At 37.8% G+C, this 24,890-nt stretch overlaps 2 protein-coding genes across 6 annotated transcripts in view; one reads left to right on the top strand and one right to left on the bottom strand.

Annotated features, from left to right (window-relative positions):
• The first annotated feature begins 1,706 nt into the window (after window positions 1-1,706).
• cnot8 (CCR4-NOT transcription complex, subunit 8) lies at window positions 1,707-10,274 on the top strand. 2 transcript variants are annotated; one of them, XM_023290188.3, is made up of 7 exons: window positions 1,707-1,833; window positions 3,366-3,575; window positions 5,040-5,233; window positions 5,380-5,541; window positions 6,025-6,169; window positions 6,338-6,448; window positions 9,523-10,274. In XM_023290188.3, exons 2-7 carry the CDS (start codon window positions 3,459-3,461, stop codon window positions 9,649-9,651), a joined length of 858 nt encoding a protein of 285 aa, XP_023145956.1. In that variant the 5' UTR covers window positions 1,707-1,833; window positions 3,366-3,458; the 3' UTR covers window positions 9,652-10,274. The 2 variants fall into 2 exon arrangements, with proteins under 2 accessions (XP_023145956.1, XP_035813111.1); XM_035957218.2 differs by lacking the exon at window positions 9,523-10,274 and adding an exon at window positions 8,469-8,600.
• Window positions 10,275-12,061: 1,787 nt separating this feature from the next.
• gemin5 (gem (nuclear organelle) associated protein 5) overlaps window positions 12,062-24,890 on the bottom strand; it is a 34,855-nt gene continuing 22,026 nt past the window's right edge. The window contains exons 15-28 of one of the 4 annotated variants that reach the window (XM_023290191.3): window positions 24,527-24,698; window positions 24,232-24,435; window positions 22,729-22,785; window positions 22,522-22,647; window positions 21,484-21,579; window positions 19,335-19,472; window positions 17,113-17,260; window positions 16,285-16,404; window positions 16,001-16,211; window positions 15,626-15,877; window positions 14,687-14,849; window positions 13,693-14,146; window positions 12,690-12,777; window positions 12,062-12,308 (exon numbers count right to left, since the gene is read on the bottom strand). In XM_023290191.3, coding sequence (XP_023145959.2) covers window positions 12,144-12,308; window positions 12,690-12,777; window positions 13,693-14,146; window positions 14,687-14,849; window positions 15,626-15,877; window positions 16,001-16,211; window positions 16,285-16,404; window positions 17,113-17,260; window positions 19,335-19,472; window positions 21,484-21,579; window positions 22,522-22,647; window positions 22,729-22,785; window positions 24,232-24,435; window positions 24,527-24,698 — 2,394 coding nt within the window. In that variant the 3' untranslated portion in view covers window positions 12,062-12,143. The remainder of the gene's footprint in view (window positions 12,309-12,689; window positions 12,778-13,692; window positions 14,147-14,686; window positions 14,850-15,625; window positions 15,878-16,000; window positions 16,212-16,284; window positions 16,405-17,112; window positions 17,261-19,334; window positions 19,473-21,483; window positions 21,580-22,521; window positions 22,648-22,728; window positions 22,786-24,231; window positions 24,436-24,526; window positions 24,699-24,890) is intronic. The other 3 variants (XM_023290192.3, XM_035957219.2, XM_055017276.1) reach the window with 3 other exon arrangements.

The raw sequence follows: 24,890 nt of genomic DNA, 5'->3' as shown, positions 1-24,890 counted from the left end.
AAAACATTGCATAAATAATATTAGCAAAATGTACTGCTTGTATCTAAGTACATGTATTATGTAAACATAATATAAAGCAGTAATGGATTATGTTATTACAAATAACTTGTTTTCTAGGAGATACAGCTGCAATAATTAGCTGATTAATGGAGCAGTTTTCATATTTTAAATTAATCCTTAATTCTATTTTATAATCAAATAATGGATTTGAGAAATATTCAAGAAAAAAATCCTCCGATTCCAGTATCTTAAATGTGAATGTTTTTTGTTTTATTTTTTCTCATCTATGAAAATAAACCAAATTTATTTGTTTTGCGGACAAAAGTAAATGTTTTAGGATGTTATGTAGAGCTCTGGAAAATATTTTCTGGCATTTTATGGACCAAACAGCTAATTGATTCATCCAGCAAATAAATGATTGAGGACAAAGCGAAGCCAGATTTAATAATCAGAATCAGCTTTAATGGGCAAGTACGAACACAGCATGCCAAAAAAACATTTTAAAATAAACTATATATATTTTATATATATTTTTTGCATTGTATAAATGTAAAAAACTAAAAAATATGGGAATCTATCTATCTATCTATCTATCTATCTATCTATCTATCTATCTATCTATCTATCTATCTATCTATCTATCTATCTATCTATCTATCTATCTATCTATCTATCTATCTATATAAAACAAAAAATATGGGAATGTACATATATATTTAAAAATATGGGATTTTTTTCTATATTTTCTATATATTTGTCTTTCTGCACTATCCTATTTTCCTAAAACCTAGGAAAGAATATACATACACAGTATTGCAAAATGACAATTATTAATAATAGTTAAATATTATATTTTTTATATATATATATATATATATATATATATATATATATATATATATATATATATATATATATATATATATATATATATATATATATATGTATATATATGTATATATATATATATATCCATTATCTATACACCGCTTAATCCTCACTAGGGTCATGGGGGGGCTGGAGTCTATCCCAGCTGACTCAGGTGAAGGCAGGGGACACCCTAGACAGGTCACCAGTCTGTCGCAGGGCTACATATACAGACAAACAATCACTCTCACATTCACACCTACGGGCAATTTAGAATAATCAATTAACCTCAGCATATTTTTGGACTGTGGGAGGAAGCCGGAGTACCCGGAGAAAACCCACGCATGCACAGGGAGAACATGCAAACTCCATGCAGAAAGATCCCGGGAAAGCCGGGACGTGAACCAGGGATCTTCTCGCTGCAAGGCGAAAGTGCTAACCACTACGCCACTGTGCAGCCCTATATATATATATATATATATATATATATATATATATATATATATATATATATATATATATATATATATATATATATATCAGATAATGAGACATTGTTCTTGAAACTTCATTCTGTAGATATTCATAATGTTTTTTTGGCATCATGTATTGACTGTATATCCCTCATTTGTTGAGCAGCAACTCAGCAACACAGTTGTCTCTGCAACATAGTGCAGTAGAATTAATGTTAAATGAAAAAATCGTTGTATTTTTCTATAAATGCATTTTTTCAATGTACTGAACTTTTACATTTTCCAAATCTTTTTTTTTTTTAAGTGGCTAAATTGAACTCATTCTGGTTTATTTTCTCTTTATAAATCTCCAGTCCTGCAGGAGGCGCTGTGGTCATCTGCGGCAGCGCCAATCAACGCAAAGAGAGAAGCGCATGCGCAGGAAGTAACCGGAGCAGAAGAAGACAGAGGCGCTAACAGCTAGCCTACCCGGGTACGTCGAGGAAATTCTCAGGTAAACCTTTTATTTTCTTCTTTCAGCGGTAAAACTCTGGTATTTTTGCAGCGTGGGTAGCTGCAACGGAACTCCAAGTAGTGAAAAGGCTGAGCAGTTTTCATTTCACCCTCCGCTCCTGCGGTGTTAGCTCTATCGGTAATTCGAGTGCTAGCTGTTAGCCGCTCCTGCTAAGCGCTTTGCTAGTGCTCCAGCCTCGTTGCTGCGTCGTTAGTTTCCGTTGATACCGAGTCGAATTAAAACATTCCCGAGTTGTCAGATATTAATAACCATTCTCAAAGACCTCCAGCTCAAATTGGCGCCTTATATTTTTTACTGCCGTTGCGTCCGTTATCAATTGTGATAGCTAGCCCGATGTTATAAACAACCAGCAGCAGAAGGTTCATCATGATACCATGGTAACACAAAGATAGTTCACTGAAACACTGAATCATCTTCCTATCTGCTCTCAGTGAGATGTGTAAGACTGCCTTTCTGGTTAGTAAAGAGGGAAAACTGAACATTTAAACCTTCATGGATGCGGTTCAAGGCTGTAAACTGTGAATTCAAGGAAAATGTGAAATTTCTTGTTTAGTAGATGAAAACTGTTCTCTTTATCCAGCTTTAGCTTGTTGGTAGTTTATCAGAAAACTTTGCAAACTTTGCACACAATTTGTCATCTGCAAGAGTGTCATGGATTTAAGATGTTATGTTTCACGCTGTGCTGATTGATTTAGATTGCCTGATGACAAAAAAGTTGCATTTCTAATCAGAATCCAGCCTGGGGTGTCTTTTTCTTTTTTAACTCATATTAATGGTTTTCTTTTTAAAACTGCAGTTCACACCTTGTTTTGGCTACATGTGTCCCTGTGCTGCAACTGATTGCTTTTCTTTGTCATTCTGTTGCTTTTTTTGTGACTTTACTTTGCTGGATGTAAAGGCAGCAGAAGTAGTACTACTGAAATCTTCTGATACTGGCGTAGCAGTGACATTAACAGGGGTAGAAGAAGTATTTAGAAGTAAAAGTACCAATACAACAATGCAAAAATACTTCATTACAAGAAAAAGTCTTGCTTGGAAAATCCTACTTCTGTAAAAGTACATAAATTGCTCGAAGTAGTTAAAGTATAAGTACTGGTTTATTCAGTCTGACATCATAAATTCTGAAACCTTCGAGTGTAAACAGCAAGTTACACTTGTGTCTGTTGGATATGAAGCTAGTTTAAAATATTTGAGGGTTTATGAGATGAATAATGGGAGAGGTTTTCAGTTTGTGCTTTATTTCTAACATTTACTGAAATTAAACAACTTGAGAAGTTTAGAGGGGAAAATCGCTGTTTGGAGGAGTTGTTAATAACTTGAAGGAAACTGAGATTGGACTAGCCAAAAACCAAAAATGTTGTGAAAATGCTGGCTAATCTTTCACAATGTCTTGTATTTTAAAAGCTTCTTATACTGACTATTGTGTAAAATGTTCATCTTACTATTGCACCTTGTCCTATGTGCAGGATATTAAAATGCAGTCGCTCTCGTCTTCTTTCCGTTCTCTCCAGAGTTGTCTTTTTTTCATTGCACCGCCCTCCATCGCCACCTTCGCCAGCACTGTAGGATCGTTGGGGTTTTAGCTCTTCACCTGACCCGCCAACATGCCAGCCGCACTTACAGATTCCAGTCAGATAATCTGTGAGGTCTGGGCGAGCAATGTGGAGGAAGAGATGAGGAAGATCCGGCAGATTATTCAAAGCTACAACTACATCGCCATGGTATGAGACTGACGACACTGGGTAGCGTTGGATGTTGGTGGTGTTAACAGGGATAATGACCAAACTGCTTCATTGCGTCTTTTAAAATAGCTTCTCTAATGTAAAGTCTTGGGCTTAAAGATCACAAATTTTTCATTTTTCAAATGTTAAGGCCATCAGCCTTTCTCATGTGCCTTTTAATAGACATGACACATATTTTTTGTTGGTTAAATCTCAGTGGAATATTGAAAAACAACGTGGAAAGATGTTAGATGGTGGGATCAAAAACATAATTTGTAAAAATGTGTATATGTATTTGTAAAATGCACTTTGAAATTAGGTACATGCACTTTTTAAAGGGGTGCTGCTCATTTTCTTTATCTCCATTTTTCTACTGTTTTATTACATTAACAGTTTGTAATTGCTGCAGAAAATTAGCAAATTTGGATGAAGAAAAATTCTAGGTGCCTTTCAGTGAAAATATAAAAAAGTCATGACTTTTTGCTGTGGAACATCATTCTGAAGTACTGGAGGCATGGGTTAAATCAGGGGTATCAAACATGCGGCCTGCGGGCCAAAACCGGCCCTCCAGAGGCTCCAATCCGGCCCGCGGGACGACTTTGTGAAGTGTAAAAATTACAGAGAAGACATTAGCTGCAATTTGTAAATTTGTAAAAGTACAAATTTAAAATAATTTCTAGACCATGACAAGTTGTTTTGATCATAAAGTAAAATACTAGACTGCTCTTGTGTCATGTTGTGTCTCATATTTGTAATATTTTGTGTTGTTTTTTGTCTTTTTATGTCTGGTTTATATCGTTTTTGTCTTTGCGTTTCCTTTTTGTCTCGCTTGTGTTTTTTGTCTCATTTTTGTCACTTTTTGTTTTGCTTTATTCATTGTTCTGGTTATCGTTTTTGTCGTTTTGTTTCAGGCTTTTGTAACTTTTTTGTCTTTTATTGTTTCGTGTTGTTTGTCTCATTTTTTTGTCATTTTGTTTATCGCTTTTGGTATTTTGTGTCTCATGTTTGTAATATTTTGTCTTGTTTTTGTTGTTTTTTTGTCTTTTTTGAAGTAAAATACTATATCGTTCAGTTCCAGATAGCTGTGACTAAATGTTTTGTTCCTTTGTAGACACTGTGATCTGGAAGTTGTAATGTATAAATGATAAACTGAGGCAAAATGTTGTTGAAATTGAACTTATTTTTCTTAACAAATATCCATTTGCTCATAATGTTTTGTAAAAAGATAATTCCTTAAATGGGACCATTGTCAGAATGTACTTTTGGCATTAAAACAAAGGAAATATTTGGAGTTGTGGTTATTTACAGGTTATTATGCTGTGATTTTACTGGTCCGGCCAACTTAAGATCAAATTGGGTTGAATGTGGAACCTGAACTAAAATGAGTTTGACACTCCTGGGTTAAACAAAATATGTTCAGTTTTTGAAAGACTAATGACATGTTTTGTCTTCACTCTCCACCAGGACACAGAATTCCCCGGAGTGGTCGTCCGACCGATCGGTGAGTTCCGCAGCACGGTGGACTACCAGTACCAGCTGCTGAGGTGTAATGTCGACCTCCTGAAGATCATCCAGCTTGGACTGACTTTCATGAACGAGGATGGAGATTATCCTCCTGGAACGACGACGTGGCAGTTCAACTTCAAGTTCAACCTGACGTAAGTCCAACAGTTGGTCTCCTTTTTTCTCTGGTATCTCTCTGACTGGATTATGTTAGATGTAAATACCGCAAATCTACTATGCCCTACAGGATGTGTTTGTGATTTGCTTTTTAATCTAATCTTAATTTCCCTGCCCCTCACAGAGAAGATATGTACTCACAGGACTCCATAGACCTGCTCCAGAACTCCGGCCTGCAGTTCAAAAAACACGAAGAAGAAGGAATCGACACGCTGTACTTCGCTGAGCTTCTCATGACGTCCGGCCTGGTCCTGTGTGAAAACGTCAAGTGGCTGTCCTTCCACAGGTCAGTCGTTGTATCACTAAGGTCTTGGAAGAAATCTAAAAATCAGAATTTAAATTTTTTTTTTTAAATTCAATGCAGTCAAAATGTCAAAATTTAGGATATTTCTTCTTTGTTCCAGTTAATAATATTGTATCATCTTTGAGGGCTTTGAAAGTTTTCTGAAGGGACATTTAACAATATTTGTGTTTCATATTTTTCATCTGTTTGAGTTTCTGGAGGCCAAACAATGAAAATGAAGCTGATTTGAATGAAAAAGTGGCTCAGTGTGTTAAACTTACACATCTGTTAATATGCCTCCATAGATAGCCCACCGTTTGTTGAGGAAAACACAAACAGTACCCTAAAATTAAATACACTGAAGAAGCTTGAAACTTCCCAGTGGATGCAGCTGTAACTTCATCATTGTGACTGATTGTTTAATCCCATTATTATCAGGGCTGTTCAACCGTCCTGATCTGAATCTTCTCGTTCCTTCTTCCTTAGCGGCTATGACTTCGGCTACCTGGTGAAGCTTCTGACAGATGCACGGCTTCCTGAAGAGGAACACGACTTCTTTCAGATCCTCAATTTGTTTTTCCCGGCAATCTATGACGTCAAGTACTTAATGAAGAGCTGCAAGAACCTAAAGGTATCATAGTCCAGATTTAGACTCACAGGGAGCTGTCTGAGTAGTTTTATTGTATCTGTATCAGAGGTGTTGCTTCAGTTTCACGTGACGGTGTTCATGTGTAAAAGAAAGCATCTATCAAATCTTACCAAGCCTTAAAAGACACCTGACGGCTGTGTTTGTGGGCAGGGAGGACTACAGGAAGTGGCCGACCAGTTGGAGCTGAAGAGGATCGGGAGGCAACATCAGGCTGGATCAGACTCGCTGCTCACAGGCATGGCCTTCTTCAGGATGAAAGAGGTACAGCTGCACTGATGCTGACTAGATTGTTTTTTTTAAAGTTTACCGTGGGATCGGTAGCCTCATCAAAACTCATTTATGTTACTGTCCACGCTTCTTTTAACATTTTACTACTGGAAACGGTATTCTGTCCCATCTACACTACCTGAGGACACTCAGTGTCTTGATCAGATCTTCTAGAAGCAGAAAATAGGCCTTTTAGAATCCATTGGATCAAAAATTAGGTTGTAAAACAGTTTAAACTAATATGCTCTTTTAAATTCTAGATGTTTTTGTATGAAAAAAAGTCCTTAAAGACCCTAAAACTAGAAAGAGAACTTTGCCTTCCAACCAGCTTCTCTGAGTAAATCTGATAGAACATTAGTTTCTAATTTAGTCCATCACTGTTTGGCATCTGAACCTGAAGTCCTGACAGGTTTGGACTTGAATTAGTTTGAGGAGTCTGATAAAATCATAACTTAGCACCTTACAGTTGTCACAATAAAACCTCCTGAAGAGCGTTTAAACGTTTCAGCATCTGGTGGTGAAATCAGTCTCGAAACTTCTTGATCACACCTCAGTATTTATAGATCATAGCAAAGAAATTCAATGTAAATACTCTACTGTCTATCCAACGCAAAGTTCTTCGTATTTGTAAATAATTAAATGTATTAAAACAGTTATTTAGGAGTTGAAATATTTAAATGGATGCAAGTTTCTTTCATTAATGTGGGACAAAATCTAACAGAAGGGGTTTAACACTCGTCTGTGCAGATGATATCTGAAGAGTTTTTTCTTTCTTCCCACTTGCTATCAAGTTTTGGGCTCACTTAAGGTGGAATATTTTGAGGATTACTTTAGAGTTACGTCGTAGTAACTTCTACATTCCCTCGCATTACGTTCTTTCTAATCCTTGTGAACATTTAGCCAGGCTCCAGATGAACTTCTCCACAGGTAGCACCGTGGTCCCACCTCATCACTTTATTAGCTGAGCATCTTATGGATAGACACGCTAATTTACCGATGTTCCCTAAAGGCCCCACATTGCAGCCTGCTGTAGTTGTGGTGCTCAGACAGGTGTGTGACCAGAAAATTCTTTGAAAAGAGTTAAACTAAGGCATTCTAATGTCAGATTGGTCCAAAATAAAACCAAGTGATTATTTTTTCTACATGCAGCAGATGTAGGTCACGAACAAAACACATTTTTAAGCGTAAATATTGCAGTACACTGAAGTTATATAATTGGTGGTTGATGCAGTACTTTTATAACTTTGATGTAGCTGCGCAACCACTTGAAATTTGAGCCCATACATCTTCAAAAAAAAAGATCTCAAATGATGAGTCTGGAGCCCTGTTCGTTGCGTTTGTTGAGTCCAGTGATCCCACACCGCCAGTATGCAGACGATGCAACGCTTTACGTGATTCGTTAATTGCTCATTAGTCTTTTTATGAGGTCAGACTCACATCCAGCAGTTGGATACTGTCGCAGATCGACCTTTTTAAATGAAGGATGAAGCGTCACATCTGTAGTGTTTCCTGTTAAAACCTAACCAACACAGGATCTGTTTATGAAGTTCTGTGACTGTTTCTGGGCTCTGAAAGTTTTAATTTATTCAGCTTCTCCGGCTGCCGAATCAAATTTTTAACTGCTGTGAAGGAAGCTTCATGTCGTTTTGTACATATTTTCATGTTTGGATCCTGAATTTTATGTATTTTTGATGTTTTTAGATATATTTTAAGCTGTTTTGGAGTTTTAATTTGTTTACTTTAGACATTTTTGAGTCTCTGGACATTTTTTTTAAGTCATTCTCAACAGATTTTAAGTCATTTTGGACTATTAACATTTTGAATGATTCTGGATAAGCGTCATGTTATTTTTTCATCAGTTTGGCCTTTTATTAGTTTTTTTTAAACAGATTTTAAGCATTAACTGTCATTCTAAACTATTTTCTGACTTATTTTGACACACAAAATGAGCAGAGAGGTTCAGAGTAACTAGAAGCCAGCAGTCGTCCCATTAAAATTTATTTCTTATGTTGAGCTTTTCTTCGAGGACAACATCGACGATGCAAAGTATTGTGGGAGATTATACAACGTTTTTGTCAGATATGTTTTACACTGTTGTGGAGTTTTATTTGTTTACTTTAGACATTTTTGAGTGTCTTTGGACATTTTTTTTAGTCAGATTTTAGGTGATTTTGGACAAATATTTGTCATCTCGGACTACTTTTCAGACAATTTTCTGTAATTTCTTGTATTTATTGAACATTTTAAATGATTCTAAATAAGCTTCATGTGATTTTTTTTTTTTATCAATTTGGAAATTTGAATTTTTTTTAACAGATTTTAGTTGTTAGCTGTCATTCTAGACTATTTTTTGAGTAATTTTGGGCATAGAATGAGCAGAGAGATTCAGAGTAACTTAAAAACAGCAGTTGTCTCATTAAAACAGATTTTTTTAGTCATTCTCGTCAGAGTTTAGGTCATTTTGGACAAATATTTGTCATGTTGGACTATTTTTAGACATATTTTTGGTCATGTCATGTAGTTTTTTGAACATTTTGAATGATTCTGTATAAACTTCATGTCATTTTTTTCATCAATTTGGACATTTTTTCCTTTGTATTAACAGATTTTAAGTGTCACCTGTCATTCTAAACTATTTTCTGAATAATTTTGGACACAGAATGAGCAGAGAGATTCAGAGTAACAGAAGACAACATTAACAGTGCAAAGTATTGTGTCAAAGTAATAATTTGTTTACTTCAGACATTTTTGAGTCTCTTTGGACATTTTTTTAGTCATTCTAGTCAGATTTTAGGTCATTTTGGACAAATATTTGTCATGTTGAACATAGTTTTCGTCATTTCTTGTATTTTTTTAAAAACATTTTTAATAATTCTGGATAGGCTGCGTGTCATTTTTTTTCATCAATTTGGCCCTTTTTTTAAAAAAGTTTTTTTAATACAGATTTTAAGCCTTAACTGTAATTTTACATTATTTTCTGAGTGATTTTGCACACTTAGAATGAGCAGAGAGGTTCAGAGTAACTGGAAGCAGCAGTCGTCTCATTAAAACGTATTTCCTGTGTTCAGCTTTTCTTCGAGGACAACATCGACGACGCTAAGTATTGTGGGAGGTTGTATGGCCTGGGCTCCGGCTCCAGCCAACCCCAGAACGGCATCTCCAGCTCGGGTCAGGAGGAGACCAACAACAAGCACTGACCGAAGCGACGCGACCTTCAAGTGGATCACGCACTTGTTTTAAAACCCAACCAGCAGATTTTTTCCCTCAACAAGACTCACCGGTTCCTTCAAGCTCCTGAGTGACTGTAAACGGACTCACAGTGACCGCGGATCCTTCACTGGCGTTTCTTTTTAGTCGCTTTTTACCGAGCGTATGGCCATATATTCACCGACCCTTTTAAAATCTTTGCTTTGCAGCATTAGTGACTCCTTCCTTTCCAGCTTGGGACCAGCTCCTGCATCAAACTGTGATTTTAGACCAAACAGATGCTTCAGTTCACTTCTCATCAGCGGGACTTCCTCTCTTGTCGCAGGGATTTTTCTTTAAGTTAAATGCTGGACGGGCCTGTAAATTAAAATGTATAATTTTGATGAAAATAAAAATGTTTTAGCTCTTTTTCCAAGTTCAGAAACTTTTAACAGTGTAGAACTGTGCTCAGTTCCGCATGTGTCTCCATGGGCAAACTACTGTCGTTGTGTACATTCACGTTCCGCCAAACCAAACTGTCCACGGTCAGGTTTACTGTGGTTTACTGTTGTTTTTACATCCAACATTGTTTTAAACAGTTGTATATTAAATTGTTTTGTATTCTCACTGTAAACTGAAAGTATTTGATCTTTTCTTCACCAAGTAGCTGGAAGTAGAGGAGGCTTTTTTATCCAATCAAATGCAATTTTAGGTGATTGAATATTGAGCTTTGAGAGAAATCCTTTCAGGGTGAAATAGTTTAGGAACATGTACAGTGCAGTTTTTGTTTACATGAGGTGGTTTTGTTCCCTTGCTAACAGGACTTTTTCCATGTTTACACCTTTCTGTTCAGTTTATCTTCCACTATCTTGAGGATTCTTTAATCCTTGAGCCTTTTATTCAGGTTTCTAATTGGCCAACGTGGCTTTAGGATCGGTGTTTTTGTAGTTATATCACGGCTTTTGGTTTTGTCAATTGTATTTTTGTGTTTCATTTGGACGTAGGGGATTTTTTGTGAGGCACGAAGAAAAATACATATTTTTTCACCAATGGCGCTAATATACACTACCGTTCAGGAGTTTAGGGTCACTTAGAAATGCCCCTATTATTGAAAGAAAATCTTTTTTTTCAATGAAGAGAACATTAAATGAATGATAAATCCAGTGCAGACATTGTTAATGTGGTAAATGACTATTGTAGCTGGAAACAGCTGATTTTTAATGGAATATCTCCATAGGGGTACAGAGGAACATTTCCAGCAACCATCACTCCTGTGTTCTAATGCTACATTGTGTTAGCTAATGGTGTTGAAAGGCTAATTGATGATTAGAAAACCCTTGTACAGTTATGTTAGCACATGGATAAAAGTGGGAGTTTTCATGGAAAACATGAAATTGTCTGGGTGACCCCAAACTTTTGAACAGTAGTGTAGATGTTTTTTTTTTTTGTTAGGCAAGAAGAAAAATACACCTTTTTTTCCCCCCAATGGCACCAATGTACATACTGGGAAAGTTGATTCGAACCAAGAAAGTTGTCCACAAACTCAAAACTAAGCTGAAATAAATCCTAGAAGTGCAGTTGCAGACCTACCTAAAAGTAGGTCTGCAACTCCAGCAGAAGTAGTTACAGGAGGTCCTCGGTTTACGACGTCCTCGACCTACAGCATTTTGTCGTTACGTCAGAACTGGTAACACGGAACTACTTTGTGAGTGGAGCGGACGAATACGTCGTCACACGGCGCTATAAGAGGGCTTTGTTTACATTCTACGGTTGTACGCCACCTTGGATTGTGCGACATTCACTAACTTTTTGCCCTTCAATATGGCTCCCAAGCATGATCAAGTTGTAAAAACGGTGCAACATATTCTGTTATCTTCTTGTAAAATTATTCATACATGCATGAAAGTCATTGGTATTCGTGACTTTTCTGAAGAACTAATCGATATTATGATGCATGTAACAGCTTTATTTACATTTTCGCTGGAGTTCCAGCTTACGGCAAAAATTGGTTTACGTTGGGCCGTAGGGACGTAAGCCGAGGACCCCCTGTATCTATCAAGCAAAAACTGCCAGATGTTCTGTTAGTCTTTTCCGTTTGTGTTTTAAAATGTTATTCAGACGAAAGAAAAACTTAGAAGACTTCATCTTAGGTAAATTGTCCTCAGCCCAAAGTCTTGTCTTGAAGCTTTCTGGTGTTCAACATTAGAAAACCCAAAGACAAGCTAAAAGTCAGAGGCAGGAAGTAGAGTATGTGTCATTCTTTGAGTTTCTGCTGGTCGGTCTGAACATAGCTGAGTTGCTCTAAAGGTCGTTTCTGCAGATTAGTGAATAACATGCATGTTTAGAAAGTAGTGAACAGTTTGCAGTGGAAGTAGTGGAACTTTAACCGTCACTTAGAATCAAACCGACTCCAGATGTTCCTTTACTTAGTAATCAAAGACTTTTATTGAATCAATAAGTATCTGTACAGGTTAAGTGCTTCTTTCAGTTCATCAGTAAACGATCAGGAGAGGAACCGCCGGGAGGCTTTCAGGACAGACGGACTCGTCCCGTACTTCCGGAGCAAATCTTTGGCGTCTCTCTGGAGGGAGTCGGACAGAGTCAGCGAAGACCTGCTGAGGTGCAACAGAACCAGGCAGCACTCCACAACATCTGGGTGAGGAAACATCTGGAAGACAAAGACGACGATCTGTGACCTACGTGCTCATAAAGCTCGAATCCTTAATGCAAGACAGGAGGGTTTAACACATCTGCACTGAAAAAAGGGTGAATATGTGGAAAAATTGTGTTTATGATCTAAAAATAGTCTTAAACCCAAAATAACATGTAGTTGAAACTAGTGAGTTTAAGTGAAGCAGCGTTGTGACACCAAGCTCAGATAATAAAGTCTTTCTACTGTGATTCTAGCATAATGGACTGTTTTCTGTAATCTAGAGCGAAGCATCAAAGCAGAGATCATGTCAGATTCCTGCTCAGTGACAGGACAGCTGAGCTACAGTGAAGTCAAACTGCTCCTCTCAGTGGTTTAGTGTTTGGTAGGAAGTTGTACCTTGATTGTGTCGGGCAGCTCAGCCAGCTCCTTCTGACAGCTGGACATCTTGGTGGACAAAGTCAGCAGAGTCTCCTGGCCTTCAGAACTGAGGAGAAGAAATACAGATGTTTGGTTCAATCGTTAACATCTGGAGAACAAGGCTGAGAGTCGGCTAAAGGCTAAAAACAGCTGCTAATCCTTAAGGTCAAGCTCACAGTTTCACACTTATGTGATCGGTTGCTTCCATAAACAGCAAAATTCTTACGTGTTCAGATCAACAGATTGGATAATCAGAATAATCTGATAAGTTTGTCGAATTCTGTGAACATTTTTTTTCAGTAAAAATAACTTGTTATTGCTAAATAATAAGTTATTATCCGTAATAACGGCTAAATAACAAGTTATTATCTGAAATAGTGACTAGATTTTTGTTTGTTTTTGTCTGATTTTACAGTTCTTAATACATCATTTTTATTTTAAGTAATGGAAAATAACTGTATTTTTACTGATTTAAATGTAGTTAAAAATGGGTAATTTTACAGGCAAATTTTGAATAAATCACCATTTTGTAAAAATACCGATTTTTGATGTGGATGTTTGATTTTGGCCTGTTTATTGTTAACTTAATACATTTTTTTTGTGATTTCAAAAGCTACAAAATAATAAATTGTAAGATTTGTTAACATTCCAGAAAAAATTATATTATCTAACAGTTTTGTTGAGTGTTTAAACAACTTGTGCACAAACCGTTATTCTCTATGTTGCACACATAATTACATTTCTGAATGTTTTAATATTTGTAAGAGTCATGGCCATATTTCTGCAACCTACAATCATTTATTGTGGAAGAAAAATGAAAATTTCATAAAAATCTGTCAACCAGTTGAGTCAAAGTGTCTAATTTTAGTCAAGCTGAAGAAAAGTCCTACAAACTACTCTATAACTAGTGATTCTGGGATTAAATCTTCAGTTTTCAGTGCTCTGATTATTAGTGGAAACTGCAGAGAGAAGACGTCCTCACCGCTGGTCTCCATCAGCTGAACCCTGGAAGTCCTTCTCCTGTCTGGGACCGTCGTCCTGCTTCTCCCCAGCGTCCAGCTGTCCTCCCTGTCCTTGGCTGTGCTGCAGTACCATGTTGTTCAGATGCTCCTGGACCTCCTTCACGGCTCTCTGGGAGGCCTGACAGGCAGCGTGGGGCTCCGATAGAAGCAGCGACGCATCAAAGTCCAGGATATCCAACCTCCCTGTGGCTGGATGGAGCTTCTCTCTTGAAGGACCTCCGTTCATCACTCTGTCCTCCGCCTCGTCTTCAGGACAGGAAAGTCCGTTGTGGATCTCCTGGCTGCTGGCTGAGTTCTTCCACCAGAACTCATACAGACGGTGGTAACAGACCAAAGCCTGCAGACTGCCGGCAGCAGCTTTAGCTTCCTCTGAGAGATGAAGTGTTTTGGAATGTTTCTTGGAACCTACGTCACCTGAAAAACAAACACAGAAAGGTAAATAAATTACTGGTGCAAATAATAATATGGGTCATTCCAGAACTGGAGGATATTTTATATCAAATTTCAGAAAATCCATGTACAAAATAGTAAAACATGCAGTTGTTGTGGAAATGTTCTTGTCCTGAGACCAAATTTTAAAAAAAAAAAAAAAATAGGAGAAAAGAATGTTTGAAAATATTTTTAAAATACCAAGTAAGTCTGGAGTTCCTCCTAAAATGACATTTTTCCTGATGACCACACTGAATCTCAACTCTACATGTTTAGAAAAGTAAAGTCAAAGACAGTTTGTCATTTTTGATGATAATTTACTTGCTGCTGATTCATTTTGTTTAAAAAAAAAAAAAAAAAAAAGTACAGCTCAGTTTCTAAATCATGTTGCTGTTTATAATTCCTTCTTTACCATTAGTCACCACAAGGTGTCGCCAATTGACTCCAACAAAAATCTGGAGAATTTAATATTAGCTCAATGCTTCAATCATTTATTGTGTTAAAAAACACTGAAGTCTGACGTACCGTTGGGGAACAGCATCCTGCAGAGTTCAGCCAAGACGTCCAAGTGTCCACCATCTTTCAGCCAAACCAGCGTCTGCCACAAGTCCTTCATCAGCTGATCGTCGTCGTCCAGCAACCAGCTGAGAACAGCTCGGGTCAGATGGAGGGAAGAGTAGAGCAGGATCTGGAGACGAGACATTCAGAAAGATGTGGTTCTAAATGAAAGAAAAGACTGTTTTCTTTCAGCTGTCTTTTTCTTTGTTAAACCTCTGATCTCCAAGCAGCTTCGGGGTGATTTTTGCCACATTTTTCCTCACTGTGGGTTTCTTCTTACTGCAATCTAAAGTCCTGCACCTCCATGGAAACACAAAAACCACAGCTAGAAACAGAGAGAGCTCAGAAATGCCTTTTGTTCAGTATGATGCAGTTAGAATGCCAGAAATCAGAAAACAAATCAAAGTTGAATTTTTATAGTTGCTTATTTTACAAAAAATGAAAAGAAATTGTAATAAACATGCACAACATTTTGCAAAGAGCCCACAGGTGTTTTTGTCACATCACTCTTTGTCACTGCTGAGTCACTCGTGGCTTTTCAGTCGTGTCATGAAGCTTGTTTTTTGGTACAGAATCTGATTACAGCAAACTGTTTATTTCTGAAGAATTTTGAAATGTGGCATGTACAATAAAGTCATTTTGATTAAATGGTTATTTTTCCCCAATGAAACTCAACGTTACACAATTAAATCCAAAAAAAGTGGAAAATCCAATCATTAGTTCTGTTTTCACAGTTTCTGGTTGTGATAAATGGCGTCATTTTGGCATTTTTTAAACTAACACGCCTTTCAAACATATCATCAGGTTTTGGGGTTCAGAGAATTGATATTTATTGGTTTTAAATGTGCTCCAAGTCATTTCCTATAAATGTAAGGAGAAGTCTTTCCACCAATAGTCGAGCTTTACCTGTCCTAGGGGGACGTTAGCGGTCGGTGCTGGACTCTCCACACACTTCAGCTCCTGCAGAAGACCTCCGACTCGATCAAGTCCTGCTGAGATCAGTGAATGGCTGAACTGTTCCTGCCAGACGTCTCTGATCCGGTCCAGGAGGTCGACGCGACATTCGCTCGGTGACGCCCAGGAATGAGTGGAGACGACGTCAGAGTGGAGCAGCGTCACAGTCAGCAGCTCAGCAACACAGAGATGCAGCCTGTGGACCTGAGAACATGGAAACGACTCGAGTTTTCAGTGACGTTTTACATTAATGCTGTGATTCCTTCAGGAACAGGACAGTGTTTCCAGACTGTGACCTGTCAGACGTCATTTCTTCCTGCTACTGACCAGCAGACTGTCCTGTGAGCTCAGAACCTCCTGAGCTCCCACCCAGTCCTGAGCAGCTGCCAGGTGTTTAGCGCATCGCAGCGCCAGCGACTGAGCCAGATCCACCTCTCCGGAGATCCTGGCGAGGCCGGCCGCCGTGCTCAGCGACAGGACGTCGTTCTTCCTGGAGACCACTTTAGCTGCATCGAAACTGGCACCAGCAGCGAGGTAACTGCAGAACGAGACGCTGTTTTAACCACGACGGAAACACAAGAAGACTAAAAGATTCAGGAAATATTTCTGACCATTTAGCGGCTGCAGAGAAATGTCCGTCTTTCTCCAGCGTGGCGGCCCAGCAGGTGTACAACTCCTTCAGGACGGGTTCGTCTGCCGGCAGCCGGGCTTTGACCAAAGCGATGGCCTCCCTGAAATAAAACACAGAAAAGTCCACTCTGTTAGCGACTGCAGCTCAGAAAAAACACTGTGCTAAACCTGCTCTACATGAACTAATGTAGAGCAACTTTAGATAATGTAGAGCAACTTCAACAAATTTTTGAGCAATTTAAACTAATATAGAGCAACTTCAGCTAATGTCAAGCAACTTCAACTAATTTTTGAGCAACTTAAATTTTTGAGCAACTTTAGCTAATGTAGAGCAATTTTAACTAATATAGAGCAATTTTAACTGATATAGAGCAACTTTAGCTAAAATAGAGCAACTTTAATTCATATACACCACCATTCAAAAGTTTGAGGTCACTTAGAAATGTCTTTTTTTTTTTAAGAAGTGTTTTTTTTCAATGAAGATAACATTAAATGAATCAGAAATACAGTCTAGACATTGTTAATGTGGTAAATGACTATTGTAGCTGGAAACAGCTGATTTTTAATGGAATATCTCCATAGAGGTACAGAGGAACATTTCCAGCAACCATCACTCCTGTGTTCTAATGCTACATTGTGTTAGCTAATGGTGTTGAAAGGCTAATTGATGACTAGAAAACACTTGTGCAGTTATGTTAGCACATGAATAAAAGTGGGAGTTTTCATGGAAAACATGGAATTGTCTGGGTGACCCCAAACTTCTGAACAGTGGTGTATATGAGCAAAACAAAGGAAAGCTATCTGTAAACCTGTAGAGTTTATGAGAGCGCAGCAGGTCGACGGCCTCGTAGAGCTTGTTGATGGACAGCAGGTGAGATGCTGCCTTCAGGTACTGCTCCTGCAGACACAGCTGCTTAACGAAGGCCTCGACCGTCCGACTCCAAACCCCGAACCCAGCTGGAGAAACAAACACAGCAGAACAGAGGTTATTCTCAGTTTGAAACCAGAAGCACAGATCACTGCAAGCCTGTCGAGAGGTGACTGAAGAGACACCAGGTTCAGACTAGATGATGTTTTGGTTTAATGAGTTGGTCACTGTGTCTTATTCAACAGTTATACGGTACCAGAGACCAACATCATCAAAAAACACTGTGGCATGACTAGTACTAGATGTATTTTGCTGGGAAAAGTATTAGAGGGTAAATGTAGTGTTAGAGGGTAAATGTAGTGTTAGAGGGTAAATGTAGTGTTAGAGGGTAAATGTCATGTTGGAGGGTAAATGTCATGTTGGAGGGTAAATGTAGTATTAGAGGGTAAATGTAGTGTTAGAGGGTAAATGTAGTATTAGAGGGTAAATGTAGTGTTAGAGGGTAAATGTACCATCAGAGGGTAAATGTCGTGTTGGAGGGTAAATGTAATATTAGAGGGTAAATGTAGTATTAGAGGGTAAATGTAGTGTTAGAGGGTAAATGTCATGTTGGATGGTAAATGTAGTATTAGAGGGTAAATGTAGTGTTAGAGAGTAAATGTCGTGTTGGAGGGTAAATGTCGTGTTGGAGGGTAAATGTAATATTAGAGGGTAAATGTAGTGTTAGAAGGTAAATGTAGTATTAGAGGGTAAATGTAGCATCGGGGGGTAAATGTCATGTTGGAGGGTAAATGTAGTATTAGAGGGTAAATGTAGCATCAGAGGGTAAATGTAGTGTTAGAGGGTAAATGTAGTGTTAGAGGGTAAATGTAGTATTAGAGGGTAAATGTAGTGTTAGAGGGTAAATGTCATGTTGGAGGGTAAATGTAGTATTAGAGGGTAAATGTAGCATCAGAGGGTAAATGTAGTGTTCGAGGGTAAATGTCGTGTTGGGGGGTAAATGTAATAGTAGAGGGTTAATGTAGCATCAGAGGGTAAATGTAGTGTTAGATGATAGGATGCATTGTGGCTCCAAAAGCCCCAAAAGATGTAGAAAACCTGTATTCTCTACATGATGTCATTACATGTAGATCAGCTGTAGTACCTGGTTGTTCCACCATGTGGAGTCCCTTACTGATTAATACTGTAGAGAACAGAGGAGGCATCACTCAGACTACAAGCAGAGGGTATTGTGGGGGTTTAGCTAGCAACAGGCACCATGACAAAGACTTCTGTGAGTCTTAATGATCTCCAACCAATGTGTGAAACATCACATGTCCACAGATTAAACCAATATTAGCAAATGTTCACTGCACCCAATTTACTATTATCAAATAATCTATTGCTGATTGACAATGCTGCTGAGTATTGATATAAAAAAATGTTAAAAATTTGCATCTCTAGCATCCTGCCCAAGTTGTGCTCTCTTTTTGCGATGACAGTATGAACAAAGAATCGAGCTAAGGCTAAAAAAATGCATAAATCAGTAATTTATGTCTTGGCTTGGCCACTGTAAACAAGCAAGTGTTGGTTTTGTTGCTTCCTCTAGTCGGGTATTTGGCGAACAGAAAGGATATCAAGTAACAGAGTTTCATTATAGCTCACAGAATCGACACAAAAAAGAAATAAAGGTCAGAAGCTGTTTTGCCAGCAACAGTTGAGGATTCTTTCTGTAGCAGATGCTGCCGCCGTAGGTTTCAACACTATAACCATCAAAATTCTGGAAGGTTCAGCTTCTGGTAGCGTTGTAAAAGTCAAACTGTAACTTTATAGTGGGCACTGCAACTGATGAAGTTGTAGTTTATAACGTGTGTGAAATCACATTTTTTACATTTTTAAGTTTCCATGTGAAAATGTGATATTTTTTGTAGATGATTACCTTCTTTCTTCTTGGCTTCCAACTCAAGATTTACATACGAGTTCTGGTCGGAGGTCATTAAGCGTCACAGAAGTCTTTGTCATGGTGCCCGTTGATAGCTAAACCCCCACAATGCTCTTTGATTACCAACATGGACTTCCTATAATCTGAGTGACGCCTCCTTCGGTCACTATAATAGTCACCCAATCTCCTTCTTTCTGTCTCGGCTTCCGACTTTTGCAATAATTCGGTATTTGAGTCTTTACCCATGGGAGCGATGGACAGCAGGTGGTCGTTGAGCTCTCCTTTCTCGGTGGCGAGCTGCAGCGCCCCCTCCAGGTCTCCACTCCACAGCCTCAGGTACACCACAGAGTCGAAGTGACCCGCCTCCACGTGGCCTTCCTCTGAAACCAACATGAACGGGACAAGTCGCAACACCTGAAACACTCAGAGCTCAATGCTAATTTACTAATTTTTCATCTAAAGATATGACACAAAAATGTAATTTAGCTGTTCAATGTGCAATTAATGTCAGTAACGTTAACAAAACAATGATTCAATTATTGTCCCACCCCATGCCACTCAAAGAGAAAACCTAATACAATAGAAACACTTGATAAAAAGGAAGAAATAGTTAAAAAAAAAACAAGTAAAAGGAAGTTTATATAATGGTGGGCGGCTTCAGACACTCTGCCCTCTTCATACCAGAGTTACCTGATGTATTACTATCATTACTTGCTGTATATTTTATCAACATTACACAAGATGTAGCATCAAGTTTCCATTTCTTTACACGCAAGATGATCAGCTCGGCCTTAAAAAAATGTATGAATAGATCCCACTGGAGTGGATCTAACTTTTTCTAATTGCAAAAACTGCAGCAGATTTCTAATCCAATGAGTCTGTACAGTACATGAATTAAAGTTGCTCTATATGAGTTAAAGTTGCTTTATATTAGCTAAAGTTGCTCTATATGAGTTAAAGTTGCTCTATATTAGCTAAAGTTGCTCTATATTAGCTAAAGTTGCTCTATATGAGTTAAAGTTGTTCTATATTAGCTAAAGTTGCTCTATATTAGTTAAAGTTGCTCTATATGAGTTAAAGTTGCTCTATATAGCTAAAGTTGCTCTATATTAGCTAAAGTTGCTCTATATTATTTAAAGTTGCTCAAAACTTAGTTAAAGTTGCTCTATATTAGCTAAAGTTGATCTATATTAGCTAAAGTTGCTCTATATGAGTTAAAGTTGCTCTATATTAGCTAAAGTTGCTCTATATTAGCTAAAGTTGCTCTATATGAGTTAAAGTTGCTCTATATTAGCTAAAGTTGCTCTATATTAGCTAAAGTTGCTCTATATGAGTTAAAGTTGCTCTATATTAGCTAAAGTTGCTATATATTAGCTAAAGTTGCTCTATATGAGTTAAAGTTGTTCTATATTAGCTAAAGTTGCTCTATATTAGTTAAAGTTGCTCTATATGAGTTAAAGTTGCTCTATATAGCTAAAGTTGCTCTATATTAGCTAAAGTTGCTCTATATGAGTTAAAGTTGTTCTATATTAGCTAAAGTTGCTCTATATTAGTTAAAGTTGCTCTATATGAGTTAAAGTTGCTCTATATAGCTAAAGTTGCTCTATATTAGCTGAAGTTGCTCTAAATGAGCTAAAGTTGCTCTATCTAGCTAAAGTTGCTCTATATTAGCTAAAGTTGCTCTATATTAGCTAAAATTGCTCTAAATGAGCTAAAGTTGGTCAAAAATGAGCTAAAGTTGCTCTACATTAATTCAAGTTGCTCCGTATTAGTTAAAGTTGCTCTGTATTTATTGAAGTTGTTCTACATTATTTAAAGTTGCTCTAAATGACTTAAAGTTGCCTTATATTAAAGTTGCTCCATATTAGCTAAAGTTGCTCTATATTAGTTAAGGTTGATGTAAAATGAGTTGAAGTTGCTCTAAATGCATTAAAATTGACATACACTACTGTTCAAAAGTTTGGGGTCATCCAGACAATTCCATGTTTTCCATGAAAACTCCCACTTTTCTCCATGTACTAACATAACTGCACAAGGATTTTCTAATCATCAATGAGCCTTTCAACACCATTAGCTAACACAATGTAGCATTAGAACACAGGAGTGATGGTTACTGGAAATGTTCCTCTGTACCTCTATGGAGATATTCCATTAAAAATCAGCTGTTTCCAGCTACAATAGTCATTTACCACATTAACAATGTCTAGACTGGATTTATCATTCATTTAATGTTATCTTCAATGAAAAAAAAAACGCTTTTCTTTCAAAAATAAGGACTTTTCTGAGTGACCCCACACTTATAAGCACTGTTCACATCTCTCTGCAGTATTTACTACACTGGTATGTACCGACACATCGACATTCCAGGTTGAGGGAAAAAGAAAAACGTACCTTCTGCCTGGAACATGCGATGCAGAGCTGCTCTGTCGGTGAACAGACCCAGATGGATGTGATCTCCCTGACCTGGAACACATCCTGCAGGAGCTGCTGGAGTAAAGAAAAACACAACGAACCAGATCATGTGACATTTCACAAGAAAACACAGATTTGCAAGAAGAAATGCAAGAACAAAAGTGTCCAGCTGGTCAATATTTAGCCTAAATTACTGATGTGAAGTAGCGAATATAATCGTTTCCAAAAGTGTTTTTTTTTTTCTGACATTAGGACTGTGTTATATTCCCCCACTGTGTTAATATGCTGTTCCTCAGGCTTGGTATGACGTCTTATCCTCTCCTAGTGGGTAAATCTGGAGAATTACAGCCAATCATTGGCCACCTGAGAGGATATAAAGGCTGCACCTTTCTGCAGTGTCATGCATCTCATCTGTTACCACGGCAACGGGCGATGTAAAGCTCCTAACCGCGAGGCTCAGCTGCTGTTACCATTTTTGGACCAGTTACTTATTCTAATGTTATAATAACGATAAAAATAAAAAAAATATGTTTGTGTCGCACCTTTCATGCAACACATTCAGCTTAAAATGCTTTAACATTACAAATACAAATAAAAATTACTAAAAAAAAATAATAAAATACCAAAAAAAGCAGTAAATGTAACTACAGGTGCATGTCAGACTGATTCTGGTGGTGTTTCATGAGTTGTTAAAAGAAATAATGGCTTCACATATTTCCATTTATGCATGATGAGTCTAGAATAAATCTAATTTTCACTTTGAGGAAAGACAATTTTCCACCATATTCTGATTATATGAGATGCACATGTAGCATGAAAATGCAACGAGGCATAAAAAACCCAAGAAACATTAAATATATAGCAGTAGAAACGTTTTCATCTTACCTCTGATCTGGTTCAGTTTTGTAGCAGTAAAGGATTTAAGCTGCAGTACGTCCTTCAGTGGTTTGCTTGTGTGTTATAATTTGTGTTTCTTTGTTTGTTTACTCCTGTGTCAGACAGTAAAGTGAGTCTCACCGTCGCTGTGCCTGACTGAAGCCAGAGTGATGCAGTCCTGCAGCAGCTCCTCTTTGGGCCGGTGGTCCATGGATGTACTGAGGGGCAGCATGGAGCGAGGTTTCTTCTTCTTCAGCAGGTTCAGGTCTCAATAAACACACAGATAAACTCAGAAAATCACATAAAGAAACATGCATGTGTGTTTGTTTTAGTTAATTAAATACATACCTGGTTTGTCTTTACTCTTTACAACAGCAGAGGATTTTCTTTGCATCTCAAAAGTGGCTGGAAAAAAAGGGTTAGGGTTGGAGTCTTGGAACAAAGGTGGCAGCAATGATTTTTACAATCTGGGTCATTGAAACTCAAATGTACATTAATACAAACTGTCCCATGTTAAATAAATAAATAAATAAATAAAACATCAGATTTTTATGAATAATTTTCACTTGACCATCAATGATTTGCCTTTTTTAAATGCTAAACTATGAATATTCATAAAGATATCTGTGAAAATGTTGGCTTGATGTCAAATACATTTTAACATTTTTTTCCATAGTTAAAGGCTGGTTATAGACTGGTTTCTGACTGGTTATAAACTGGTTTCTGACTGGACAGACTGGTTATAAACTGGTTTCTGTGCAGAGGGACTGGTTATAAACTGGTTTCTGACTGGTTATAAATGGTTTCTGACTGGTTATAAATGGTTTCTGACTGGTTATAAACTGGTTTCTGACTGGTTAAAGACTGGTTATAAACTGGTTTATGACTGGTTAAAGACTTGTTATAAACTGGTTTCTCACTGGTTATAAACTGGTTTATGACTGGTTAAAGACTGGTTATAAACTGGTTTATGGCTGGTTAAAGACTGGTTATAAACTGGTCTATGACTGGTTAAAGATTGGTTATAAACTGGTTTATGGCTGGTTAAAGACTGGATATAAACTGGTTTCTGACTGGTTATAAACTGGTTTCTGACTGGTTATAAACTGGTTTCTGACTGGTTATAAACTGGTTTCTGACTGGTTATAAACTGGTTTCTGACTGGTTATAAATGGTTTCTGACTGGTTATAAACTGGTTTATGACTGGTTAAAGGCTGGTTATAAACTGGTTTATGACTGGTTAAAGACTTGTTATAAACTGGTTTCTCACTGGTTATAAACTGGTTTATGACTGGTTAAAGACTGGTTATAAACTGGTCTATGACTGGTTAAAGATTGGTATAAACTGGTCTATGACTGGTTAAAGATTGGTTATAAACTGGTTTATGGCTGGTTAAAGACTGGATATAAACTGGTTTCTGACTGGTTATAAACTGGTTTCTGACTGGTTATAAACTGGTTTCTGACTGGTTATAAACTGGTTTCTGACTGGTTATAAACTGATTTCTGATTGGACAGACTGGATATAAACTGGTTTCTAACGGGACACACTGGATATAAATTGGTTTCTAAATGGATAGACTGGTTATAAACTGGTTTCTGTGCAGACAGACTGGTTATAAACTGGTTTCTAAATGGACAGACCGGTTATAAACTGGTTTCTAAATGGACAGACTGGTTATAAACTGGTTTCTAAATGGACAGACTGGTTATAAACTGGTTTCTGTGCAGACAGACTCGTTATAAATTGGTTTAAATATTCATAGTTTATAATAAAAAAGTTAGAAGTAAATCAGAGGTAGATGATTTTAGATCTAATCCGTCCCACCAGTAGTTTTGTGCTGAGTCACCTGGAGCAGGTACAGGACTGTTAGTAGAGCAGACTTCATCCTCCTCATCCTCAGCAGACACATCCAGACCCGTCACCACCTTCTCTCCGGTAACAGCCTCTCCGTTCAGATCTGCTGACGATGCTCCTCCGGTCGTCTTCTTGTTCTTCTTCTTCTGCTTGGTGTTGGTCTTCATCTTCTCCTTCAGATCCGCCATCTTTTTCCCTGAGAGGAGAAACACGACAGATTGTTTTAAAGCTTCTTCTTCAGACGCTGGGGGCGGTTTTTAGTCATTCTAAGGGAGACAGACGTTCACCTTTAGGCGGCTTTGTAAACTCCTGTTTGGAGACGTTCCACTCCTGCACGGTGAAGTCCTTCCCTCCAGTCCAGATCACGTCTGGATCCACGGGCGACCAGTCAACGCTCAGCAGATAACCGACGTGTCCACGGTAGTTGGAGACCGCCGCCTCCTCCAACACGTCCCACACCTGGCCGGGAAATAAAAAACCAAACAACAACGTATATTTACACACTGTAATTGGACTATCAGGCACACAAAGACACTAGATGAGCACTGAAACCAAATCTCTAACAAATAAAAATGTTGCATACAGATTCCAGATGTTATTCTGCAGTTTTGTGGTTATTTCTGACTGTTCTTTCCTGCCTATAAGACAGTG

Source organism: Amphiprion ocellaris, chromosome 14 (genome assembly GCF_022539595.1).
Source record: "Amphiprion ocellaris isolate individual 3 ecotype Okinawa chromosome 14, ASM2253959v1, whole genome shotgun sequence".
NCBI classification, from domain to species: Eukaryota; Metazoa; Chordata; class Actinopteri; family Pomacentridae; genus Amphiprion; species Amphiprion ocellaris.
The sequence above is the reverse complement of the archived record's forward strand: the minus strand, read 5'-3'. Positions and strand labels throughout refer to the sequence as shown.

Excerpts from the sequence above, each read along its gene's own strand:
- cnot8 (XM_023290188.3), top strand. The coding sequence starts at position 3,459 with ATGCCAGCCGCACTTACAGATTCCAGTCAGATAATCTGTGAGGTCTGG. Across the intron at positions 3,576-5,039 it reads GCTACAACTACATCGCCATG|GACACAGAATTCCCCGGAGT; the intron begins GTATGAGACTGA and ends ACTCTCCACCAG. Across the intron at positions 6,170-6,337 it reads AGAGCTGCAAGAACCTAAAG|GGAGGACTACAGGAAGTGGC; the intron begins GTATCATAGTCC and ends GTTTGTGGGCAG.